The 12,345-nt window shown below is 37.7% G+C and overlaps 2 protein-coding genes across 2 annotated transcripts; both read left to right on the top strand.

Moving 5' to 3' along the window:
* Positions 1–260: 260 nt before the first annotated feature.
* LOC115996650 (alpha/beta hydrolase domain-containing protein 17C) lies at positions 261–6,193 on the top strand. Its single transcript, XM_031235998.1, has 5 exons — positions 261–885; positions 3,770–3,806; positions 3,910–4,146; positions 4,318–4,365; positions 5,260–6,193. Exons 1-5 carry the CDS (start codon positions 584–586, stop codon positions 5,749–5,751), a joined length of 1,116 nt encoding a protein of 371 aa, XP_031091858.1. The 5' UTR covers positions 261–583; the 3' UTR covers positions 5,752–6,193.
* Positions 6,194–7,504: 1,311 nt separating this feature from the next.
* Positions 7,505–8,530, top strand: LOC115996021 (autophagy-related protein 16-like). The gene has a single exon (XM_031235164.1). It carries the CDS (start codon positions 7,505–7,507, stop codon positions 8,528–8,530), a length of 1,026 nt encoding a protein of 341 aa, XP_031091024.1.
* Positions 8,531–12,345: the final 3,815 nt, after the last annotated feature.

The raw sequence follows: 12,345 nt of genomic DNA, 5'->3' as shown, positions 1-12,345 counted from the left end.
TGAAAGTTTAGGACTAAATGCGATAAAATCATTATACTCGGAAGACTCCAGGTGACATTAATTCTAATTAAAATTATTGAATATTGTAAATTAGAGAAGATAATTTTGCTTGATTAGAAAAAAAAAATTATAGGAGTGAAATTGAAGTAGAGTTAAAATAGTAGGGGTGGTGGTAGTATTTAATAAAGTATGCACATGTGGGCATGGTGTGAGGAACAGTTGCCATCACAGCTGGTCATCATATCAACTTTTCCTCATAATTAATCTCTTCCCACACTCCAAAAGCTTTCTCTCTCTACTCTCTCTCTCTCTTCACTGTCTTCTACACAGGAGAAAGAATGTCCTTCTTCTTCCATTCCTTTACCCACATATAAATACTCAAACATTTTTACATATAAATATACAAATATATCGCATACACACTCCCTTTCAGCTCGATTTTAGTTTTCTGTGTGTTTTTTTGTTTTTGTTTTTGGGCTGAATTTTCTTGATAAATACAACAGAGTGGGGGGTTTTTGTGGAGGTGATTGCAGATTTGTGTGTGTGTATATATAGGAGGGAGAGTGGGGGGAGTGAAAACAACATGGGTGGGGTGACGTCATCAATGGCGGCGAAGCTGGCGTTCTTCCCGCCGAACCCGCCGTCGTACAAGGTGGCGACGGACGAGGTGACGGGGCTGCTGCTGCTGGAGCCGTTCCCGCACAGGGAGAACGTCGACGTTCTGCGGCTGCCGACGCGGCGGGGCTCGGAGATTGTGGCGCTGTATGTCCGGTATCCGATGGCCACCTCTACGCTGCTCTACTCCCACGGCAACGCCGCCGATATCGGGCAGATGTACGAGCTCTTCATCCAGCTTAGCATTCACCTCAAGGTGAATCTCATGGGGTCAGTTTCTCTTCTTTTGCTTTCCGGTCAAGCTTCTTCCTTAAATTCCGCAACAACGAAACAATATATATTCCGCTAATTTGGGGGATTTTGCTTATTTAATTAGTAAATTAGTTGCTTTCCTTGGTAAAAAAGGTACTGAATGGACGGACTGTATTCTCTCTCACTTTCGAATTATTTAATTTATTTATTATAATCGAAATGTTCACTGAAATTTTTGGATTACAGACAGATATGAATGGTTTAATTTTTTTGTTTTTTCCTGGTAATAGCGTATTCCAGATTGGGACTAGTTGATTTTGGGGCAAGCTACGGTTTATCTCTTTAGATCTATTCATTTTTTGGGCGATATTGTGCAGAAAGGTCAGAGCTAATTGGGGAGCGATTTGGCTACATTTGGTAGATGTATTGGATTGGATTATAATAAGCAGGAATTCTTTTTCTTTTTGCGTGGTTATAAGAGGCATCTAGGTTGATTTTGAAACGTGTGATGTGGTATTGGTACAGTTTTGGACTTCTAGATGATAGTGGGTTCACGAGCATCACAGATCAGCTAGTAGGTTTGATTTTTGATCATTGCTTTCAAATGTAAGGTCAATGATAAATGTGGAAGTTAAGGTGAATCAACATATTGCACCGAGACGTGGCTGGTGTGTGGATTTTGGACATTAAAATTTGGGGATTGTATTCTAGCCCACAAAAGGCAAAATCCATTACCCCGGCCCAACAGGATTTGTGGAGGTGGTAAATCGTGACTCAGTGGCCCATTAGGTGGGAGGACCAGTGCTGGGTGCTCACAAGGAGCCCACCACATTGGGTGTGACTCATTGACTCCTATACTGCGGTTGCCAAGGCTCGATCCTTTGTCCTTGTCCTCCATTTGTCACTCAAGAACCAACTGAGCTAGCCGTGTTGGGTGTAGGATTTTATTCTGCCTATATGGAAAGGTGTACTTTGTTTTAAAAATTGATTGAAGGAATGATAAATGATGATCTAATTTAAAAAAAATAAAAAATAAAAAAGTTAAAAAGGTCATATCTGTTCTGCTGTTAGCTCCTAGTGTCTTCTCTGGTTGAGTGGGTACAATATAATATGGTAACTTGTGGATGTTGCCATTTGTTTTGCTTTTACCTGTTATTCTGAGAGAAGAATCGGATGGAAATTTTAGTTTTCAAGCCATAAGTGATATATTAGTGGATTATAACAAGTTGGCATGTGGTTTGCCATTATATTTAAGAACATTGGGAGTACAAAATTGCAAGATCCCTTATGAAATCTAGGCTTTTTTTCTCTGGTATTGTACAAGTTGATGGCTGAAATAGTTTTCAAGCCTAAAGCCCATATGAACTAACTGATTTACATTTTTTAGTCATAGTTTTTCAAATCCTATCTTATGTCCCTTTATTTGTAATCTTTAGGTTAGGCAGTTGGTTGAGCTCCGTTTCATGTGTCCTATAGGTTTACCATTAAGCGATTGACAAATATAATTTTGCTTTTCAACTCAAATAGTATGATAGTTTTGGATAGAACAAATTTTCAGGATGGGCCCTCTGTCCTCCTTGTTAAACTACTCTGCATTTAAGCAAATCCTAAATACTGCAAACAGCCTACAACTATTTATAAGAGGGAAAATGGACTTTCAGGATAGGACCTCTGTCCTCTTTGTTAATGGATGCCTTTATGATGATTTTATATTGGCTTTTTTTGGGTGACAAGGGAAACCCATAGTCGCTATTCGAGGGTGTGCACTAGTTAACATTTGCCTTGTGACTCTAGTCGGCAAAGGACCACAAGGAGGTAAACCGTCTAAGGTTGCCCATAGCTGACTGACTCAAACCAAAAAGCCAATAGGTGGCTCCCGCTAGGAGTCAAACTTGTATTGGCTTTAAGATGATACATAAGGACTCAAGTCTATAAAGTTTGCCAAAACTTCTCAAGTGGGATCGCCATTCCTCTTTACATGTTTTCGCCCAATCATAGTTTCATCATGCTGAAGTTGAGAGTGATAAAGTTACCACCAGTCCACCACTTGTTATTAGATGGGAAATGGTGTACTTAACTACACACACTCTATTATGATGTTCAAATTGCATAATGACAGTGTTCATATTCTATTTCAACGATGTTTCAATTGTAGCAAACATGAACATCAATTTAATACAATTTGAACTGTCATAAAAATAATTTGAACACCATTGTTCTAGAAGCTGAACATTAATGCTACACAATGTGAACATCATTAACATTGTAGTAGAATCTGAACAGTAATGTTATACCTAGAATTCTAGATAGAATATAGATAGGTTTGCCATGGCTTGCCTATAATTTGTTAGGTCTCACTGTACTTGCTGAATTAGATTTTCTGGGGAAGTATTTTGGGTGTTAGTGAAGTTTGAAGAGGTATGAATTGCTTATTTGTATAGTGGTGGATAAAAGGATAGAGGTTTAGGCATTCCACATGTCTGTATAATTAGTCTGCATCCGTGATAACAAATTAGCAATTGATGATTCAGTCAACATTCCATCTATTGCAATTAGGTTGTGCCTTAGCTTCTTATGGCTGAATATGAATATCGAATTTTAATTATTGCTTTGTTAAAGGTAAATTCATAAATGTTGTCTGTAATGTACTTTATGCCTTACTACCACTATTGTTTGCCAACTGTAATATACAAAAAGGATAGGAAAACACAGCCATAAAATTATGACAACTGAATGCATCTATCTTCGTAACTGACAATATATAATGCGATAGGCAACAGTTCTTCGCATGAGACTCCTGGATTAGCAAATGTTTTTGTCAGTCATGGTTGGCTGTTCTAGGCATATCTATTTCTCTCGTATCTTTAACAAATTGTTCTTGCGTATTTTTTGACCAATGCAGGTATGACTACTCTGGCTACGGGCAGTCCACTGGAAAGGTGGGTAGTTGCAAAAAACTTGGGCAATAAAATTTCCTTTTTCTTTCTGAAGTTCTAAAATTCTGCCCAACATTTCACTGAATATCATGTTTTGCTTTTGCAGCCAAGTGAGCAAAATACTTATGCAGATATAGAAGCTGCTTACAAGTGTCTTGAAGAAAGCTATGGTGCTAAGCAGGAGGATATTATCCTTTATGGCCAATCTGTTGGAAGTGGCCCTACTGTGGACCTTGCCGCTCGTCTGCCTCGACTAAGGGCAGTTGTTCTGCACAGTCCTATACTTTCTGGCTTAAGGGTCATGTATCCTGTGAAGCGCACATACTGGTTTGACATCTACAAGGTAAATGCTTGTGGCTTAGTCTACCACCTTCACTTTACAGTTTCAACACCACTTTATGCTCTTGCTACTGCATTTTATATGAATGTTTAATGTTTCACTTTGTAAATCTTTCAAAGAAAAACTTCCACGAGGATACCATTTTCTAAACACATTTGATGGTGATGCCTGCAGAATATTGACAAAATCCCGTTGGTGAAATGTCCAGTTCTGGTTATTCATGTAAGTATATATTGATCTTTATTTAAAGTCCATTAAACATTTGTTCCCTAGGCTTTTTCGTGTAGTGTATGTATGTCTGTTTCTATGGCTTCTAGAATCAATTAAGACTAGGAACAGTTATATAGTATAGACGCAAAAATCTCACATAAACATATGGATGTAATAGGATTCCATGCAACTAGGAGGATCAGAATAACTGAGATCCATCTTTTAACCATATTCTACAATTGACGGGTCTTGAAAGTAGTAGTAGCGTTATTCAAAATAGCGGATACTAGGTTTCCTTCTATTTGAATGAGAACCATGTGTAAATTCATGTGCTTAGAAACTGAATACTATCTCTTGAGCCTTAATATTGCCCATCTTACGGGAGGGGGCTGTAAATCAGAAGTTTTCTTGAGCCACTTTGTGTCTCTTCAAATGAAACATCATAACAGAAATAGGGGAAAAATTCATCATTGGAGGGAAAATTTCTTATTATTTGCAAGAAAAAAGTTCAAAAATTCCATTTTAACAGGTCCCTAACAACTGCTAAATTACCTTATGTTCGAAGAAAAGGTGACATCTTGGATTGTTCCTATGATAGTGGCTGCTGCCACACACGAACGTACCATACTTGATTATGGGACATTTACTGATTTACACTAAAGGACCCTCAGAATTTGAACTTTTGTACAGCCCCTTCTATGGCTACCCTTTTGAAGAGAAGTTGGGTTGGCTCAACAGGGAGAGGGAACCTTAATAGAACAGCAACCCAACCCCCTGCTGGCCAATGTTGGGTGTCATCCGAGTTGTCTTTGTCTGTCTTGATGAGATATAAATTTAAAGTAAATTTCATAATGTTTATAGAAAAAGCATATTAACATTTAATCTGTTGTTTTGCTATGTTTGCAGGGCACTTCTGATGAAGTAGTTGATTGCTCCCATGGGAAGCAGCTCTGGGAATTATGTCAAGAGAAATATGAACCCTTATGGCTAAAGGGTGGAACCCATTGTGACCTGGAACTATATCCAGAATACATTAGACATCTGAAGAAGTTTGTATCTACAGTTGAGAAGCCACCTTCACAGCGGAGTATCTCAAGGAAGAGTGTAGACCGACCTGAAAATTCGAGGAAGAGCACAGATTGTTTTGAAGCCCCAAGGAAAAGCACAGACAGGAGAGAAAAGCCAAGACGAAGCACAGATAAACCTGAAAAGCTGAAGAACTTCGAATACAAATTCTCCAATGACGAGAAGTTCTCAAAGCTGAGGATGCCTTTCGACCAGATGGAGAGATCGCGGAGGAGCGTGGAGATTTTTGAGAAGCCCCGTAGAAGCATTGACCAACAAATGGAAAAGGCACGGAAAAGCGTGGATTGGTTGGATAGGATTCGCGTTGGTTGAGCGCGAAGAGAGACAATGTAAATTCGAGCACACGTACGTACGGTATTTTAGTGGTTGGGGGGGAAAGGATAGAAGAATTGAAAACGATGATGATTAACTTGTTAAGATTGGTGTCTTCCTTCTTAGCTTCTTCTGTAATTGGAGTATACTTTGTTGTTTCTATGGTGTGGGGAAAAAGAGAAAGAGAAAAAGATGGGTGAGATGACATTGTTACTACACAGATTAAGCAGCATGTCTTGCATTGCATGTGTTGATAGAGACAGAGAGAGAGAGAGGCAGACAGGGCAGGCTTGTATAGGAAATGTTTTCTGAAACTTGAGAGTGCCATTTTCCTAAGATTGCTTTCTTTCTTGAAATTCCCTTCTTTTAAAGAATCTGTTGCCACTCATGTTTGAAAATTATTATTGCTTATGCATTCTGTAGTTAAGTTTCTGTCTACAAATTTGGCATTATTTTTTTGCTTTCTCTTCACTTCCATTCCCTTCCTGTGCTCTTCCTCTATGCTACTTTTCACCAAAGTATAGTACCTTATGAATCTCTGCAAGACTGCAATACAGCAGCTTTGGTACAATGTGACAACTATTTTTCTAAACAAAAATTGTACTTCTGTTTTTCTGAATCATTACTTCAATAAAGGATATGGCCATATGATGTATTAGATTAAACTCATTAAAGCATCTATGTACTGATAGTTAAGTTCAGTTGGTTCTTGGGTAGTAGATTATGGACAAGGACGTAGAATCGAGCCTGACAATTATAGTGTGAAAGTCACATCGTATGTGATTAAAAATTTTGTTGGGCCGGCCAGGGTGTGTGATTGGGATTATTCCTTGGTACCCGTGCGTGTTAGGACGGTTGAAAATGGGCCCGCAATGTGGCTGGAGCCCGGACTGACCTCCGCCGACTCCTCACGATTGCCTTCTTGACTGTTTCTCTTACCAAGCTTCTTGGAGGGCAGCGCTTGTAGGTTCTTTAGTAATTGTCACGCCCCGGCCTAATCATGGGGGAATCGACCTACCGACCCAATCCCAGCGGTGGCACACAACACCCTAGGAACATTAGGCACATGGCTAGGGCTCCTTGGGCCTTGGCCTGGGCCCGTGCATGGGTTCCATGTGCCGTGCATGTCGTAAGGTCAGAACTTGTCCCCTCATTTACCTTATAAATACCACATTTATTATGGAGATATTGACTTTTGGTGACTTCTATACACTAATCGTATGCTCGGGAACATATAACCCACTATCACGTACTTCGAACTTCAGGACTTAAATCAACAGACAGACCATTCAAAGACCGCCGCTCGGTATAACCTCATACCTTTACATATTCGGTATTCGTAGTGAGCCCCCTATTTACCACATCATTTTTGGCGCTGTTCATGGAAACTGTGGGGCAAGGGATTTCTTGTGAACCAAAATCTATGTCTTTTAAGTGATGAGAAACAGTTTTTAAAGATTAAATAGGAATGATATTTTCATATGACTTTTGGGTGAAGGGGACAAGAGGACAACTAGAGTACAGCTGTGAAAGTTGACTACTTTGCTTGGGATGCAAGTCCTTGTTAAAAAACAAATATGAAGATTCTGCTTGGTGCCCAAGCTCTAAGTTCCAACTCCAAGTTCCCTTTAAATATTCAAACTCAAACACCCCAAAAACATCAACACCTCCATCTATTCTTTGAATAAATTCTTTCTTCAATTCCTTTTTGCTGCACTTTTGCCTTTACCCCAAATTCCTGTTCCCCACACACATGCAACAAGTTGAAGAACATCAACCCACAAATCCACCTTCCCCACCAAGAAAAAAGGCCAAAATCCAACAAAATGAACCATGCCCAAATACCCTCATTCACAAAATTAAAGCCCACCATGCCCAATGCAACTCCATCCTATTCCTCAACACTCCAAACCATTTGGTCAGCGGTGGAAGAGACAACAACTCAGATAATAATCACAACCCTTCTCTTAAAATATGGGACACACTCACTGCATCATTTGTTAACTCCCTAGATGGTTTCAACGGTTTTGTCTCTGCTGATCTTGCCTTTAATCCAACCAACAATCTCCTCGTGGCCGGGCTATCCACCCACAAGTTATGCGTTTGGGACTTGAACCACTCGACCCAACCCCGACGTACCCTAATAGGGCACGACCAAAAAATTTGTGCAGTGGATATCAGTCAATTCACAGGACGGGTCGTGATTGGGGCCGCGGCCAATAGTCACGTACTAAAGGCTTGGGACTTGTCCCGGGACCCCGAAATCGGGTCATCATGCTATCCTTGGATAAGTTCCTATACCTCCAGCCCATGCAATGCTCTTAGGTTTACCAAAGATGACACAATCTTTTGTTCCGGCCACGTTAATGGCACGGTGAAGTTCACGAATATAGACCGGTTTTTCGCACGGTCCATAGGCGAAATCGCGGCGCACACGCAACCTGTGACGTCCATTTGTGCAATGCAAGATGGGAATGTTGTGTTGAGTAGTGGGAGGGACAATGTGCACAATGTTATTGATGTTAGGGTCATGAAAGTTTGTGGGAAGTTGAAGAGCAAAGGTGTTAAAGTAGTGGCGAGGACGTGCGTGAGCCCTTGTGGGGAATACGCCGCCGTGGGCTCGACGGAGGGAGTGGTTTATGTGTGGTCGATAAAGATGGGGAAAATGGTGGGCGCTTTGAAAGGGCACGGTGGTCCGGTGGTTTGTTGTAGCTGGAGTAGCGGTGGGAGTCCATTGGCTTCTTGTGATAGTGATGGAAATATTTGCATTTGGTCTTGAGGTTTTTAAAATTTGTCTCTTTTTTAATTGGTGTAGTAGTGCAAACTTCAGGGAAAGTTTGATTAATGAATCCAGACAAATTTGGATTAATTGTTTTTTAATTGATATATTTTGGTTCAGTTAACGGTTAGAGGTTTTGTAAAATTTCAGTTAACCGTTAGCATATATTTGGTAGTTCGGAAAATGATTTCCAGAAATCATTTTTCAAACTTTTGGTGTTTGGCAACGCTTGGAAAATGCGGTTAACAGAAAACAACTTTCTTGACCAAGAAAAATGAGGTTTTTTTTTGGGAAAATGACTTCCGAATTTTTTTTCTGGAAGTCATTTTCCGGACTTGCTTCAACAATTTGTTGGCCAAAAAGACCACATCTGATCTATAGCTTTCGGCAGGTTTCTACCGAAAATCAGAGCTCTGGTTTCCAGCGAAAACTAGTTCACCGGACTTTTTTTAAACTTTTTGAAAGAAATATCATTATTTTATATATTATTATAATTATTTTATAGAGTCATTTTCATTTTTGGTCATACTGTTATTGGGGCATTGCCAATTTTAGTCCACTTCATTAATTTTTGCCACATTGCGGCCAGTCTTATTTAGTCCTGGCCACTTTTAGTCCACCGTTAAAATTTTTGTCAAATAACTGTCCAAAATAAGAGTATTTTTGTCTTTTCATACTTTGATAACCTCTTCTACCCTTTGTAGTGATTTTCCTTACACATTTTCATTCAATGAAGAGGTCCGGCGAAAGCCATGGGTTTGTAATGTGGCTCACATGGCTTTCGTCGGACCTCTTCATTGGATGAAAATGTGTAAGGAAAATCACTGCAAAGGGTCAAGGAGATGACCAAAGCATGAAAAGACCAAAGATACCCCTGTTTTGGATGGCTATTTGACGAAAATTTTAACGGTGGACTAAAAGTGGCAAGAACTAAATAAGATTGGCCACATTGTGGCAAAAATTAATGAAGTGGACTAAAATTGGCAATGCCCCAATAACAGCAGGACAAAAAATGGAAATGACTCTTATTTTATATTTTAAAAAAATAATTAAAATGTAAAATTATGCAATTTAATACGTTTTTCAGAAAATGAACTAAACACACAAAGACAGTTTTTCAAAATGCAACCAAACATTGAAAATGAAACTATTTTCCGGAAAATGACTCATTTTCCACAAGACATTTTCCAAAAGACATTTTTTCAGAAGTCATTTTCTTGCTTTTCAAATACACCCTTAATTCGATTCGAAGCTATAAGCTTATAACTCGTAGCGAATGCACAACTATATTATCCGCTCCATTTGTTAAAGACATGATGTTGGATTTGACCTTTCAAGTTTTCACCTAATAATTTCTCTAATCACCTGATGCTCGATTTGATGACCATCGACCTCTGCCCAAGCCAATGCTATCCAGAAATTCGAACATAATGCATAAATGGTAGTAAGGCTACATTCTAAGTTCTAACATTCAACAAGATTCAAACACATATCCCGTAGGATGCGTGAAGGCTCCACAATCCAATTAATCGTCTTTAATTCAGTTATTTACTGAACAAAGTATTCTATTACATGTAATACAAGTTTGTATACTTAGCCATTTTGATTGGGATTACCTCAAATAAAGTGTTTGTTACTCATAAGCAAAAATATAATACTTTTACATTTTGATTTTAAAATATTACATTTTTTTCCTCAAAAGTAACAAACACTTTAATTTATTCTTAATTAGTATTATATTTTCTAGTATAAATATTACATTTTCATATTGACCTTACTCGTCTCACGGATAAGGATCCGTGAAACCGTGAGAGTTACTCTTGCAATTTTAGTCCCTATTGTTATATAATTATCAAATTGCATTAACATATATGAGTTTATTTTTGTCATTTTGAATCAAACTTTACTTTTTAACGTTCGCGTGTAGAGAATATAATACAATTTTAACCATAGAAATTGATTTTAAATGAGAAAAATAACCGCATATATAAAAAAAAAAACTTTTTAATGGAGTTTAGTAATAATTATATAATACTAGGGCTGAAAGTACAACATAATATATACTCCGTATTTAATTGACTAAATTGCTTAAATCAATTAAGGGCAATTTAAAAAGTTTTAGATCAGATGACAAAATTGTCCTACTAATTTTTCATGGAAAACAAAATATCAAGAGGATTGAAAAAAATTTTCCGCATTCTTGAAAAAAAAAATTAGTAAATTTTTTTTTTCTTAAACCAAACAGAAACAAAATCTATTTTTTTTTTTTCAAATTTAAGACTTTTTTTCTTCTAGTTTTTCACTTTTTCATCCAACCAAAAATCCCTAAAGAGTGTCTCTTACGGAGCAAAACATGGGAATCAAGTTTCTTGATGCTCTTGTATTATACGGAGTAAATAATATTATCTTCTCCAAATGCTTAAAGCACCTCTCTTATCAATCATATACTATTATGAGGAAGACTTTTTTTTGCCTATTGTTAGAGGTAGTAAAGGCTAGGTAGCTACTATGGAGTATGTTTTATGTAATAATAGTAAGTTCTTTTATCAAATCATTATAGGTCACTAGATATGTGGGCAAATTATACCGTGCACCACGGTGCACATAGCAATGTGCACCACGTACGTAAACGACGTCGTTTTGAGCATTGTAAACTAACCGTCCGTTTTTTTGGAAATCACGTTTCCCGTTTCGGTCGATCTCTGTATTTATGTTAATATTCTGTGTACTCCAGGCAATCATTCTGTGTATTCTAGGCAACCGTTCTGTGTATTCGAGGCAACTGTTCTGTGTATTCATGTTAGGAACACATGTTGTGATGTGTTTGTGCATTCGGATGTTTAGGAGGATGAGTTCTGTGTATTTTGTGTCAATATTTTGTGTACTCATGTTATTAACATAGGTTGTGATGTGTTTGTGCATTCGAATGTTAGGAGGATGAGTTCTGTGTATTTTGTGTCAATATTTTGTGTATTCTGGACAAACATTCTGTGTATTCTAGGCAAACGTTCTGTGTATTCTAGATAATGATTATGTGTATTATAGATAATGAATTCCCTGTAGTCATTCGCATCCGCGTCCACTAACATCGAAACGACGTCGTTTACGTACGTGGTGCACATTGCTATGTGCACCATGGTGCAGGGTATAACGATTGAGATATGTCTGGCTATATATAGTGTAATGTTTATAGGTTCTCTTCGTACAATGTGACTTATAGAGTTCAAGTTGTTTTGAAGGTGATTTTACAAATGCAATTATCTAACTATTTTTTTTTTTGTGACGTACGACAACAACTTGCAATAACTATTCGAGGATATATAGTAGATAAATCTCGCTTTATTGTTCTAACTGGCGAAGGATTACAAGGAGATAAATCAACCTAGCTAGGTTGCCTATATATAGTTAACTGACTCAAAACCAAGAAGACGAATATAGACCGCTTCACTGGGAGTCAAATTTGAAATTTAATTTTGTGATTACTAAGTCAACCGCTAACTCTAATCTTTATACAATGCTGGGAATTGGTATGCTTGGAAAGTTTGATTTATCCTTTATTTGAAGTTTAATTAATCTTTTAGGCTATAGCAAGCTTCTACCTTTTAAAACTTTGATTTCCAATAACAACCCATGAGAAGACTTTGGATATAATCAATAGACAAGAAAAAGGCAAATTATATTGGCGTCGTAGTCCATATTGTAAGATCATCATTTATAATATATTCAATATTCATTAAAAAATGTATTGGATGTTATTTTTTAGATAATATATTAAAAATGAACACTAGAGTTTAAAATGACAAACAATCAAAAAT

Source organism: Ipomoea triloba, chromosome 11 (assembly GCF_003576645.1).
Source record: "Ipomoea triloba cultivar NCNSP0323 chromosome 11, ASM357664v1".
Lineage (NCBI taxonomy): Eukaryota > Viridiplantae > Streptophyta > Magnoliopsida > Solanales > Convolvulaceae > Ipomoea > Ipomoea triloba.
Note: the sequence above shows the minus strand (reverse complement) of the source record. Positions and strands in the feature narration are given on the sequence as shown.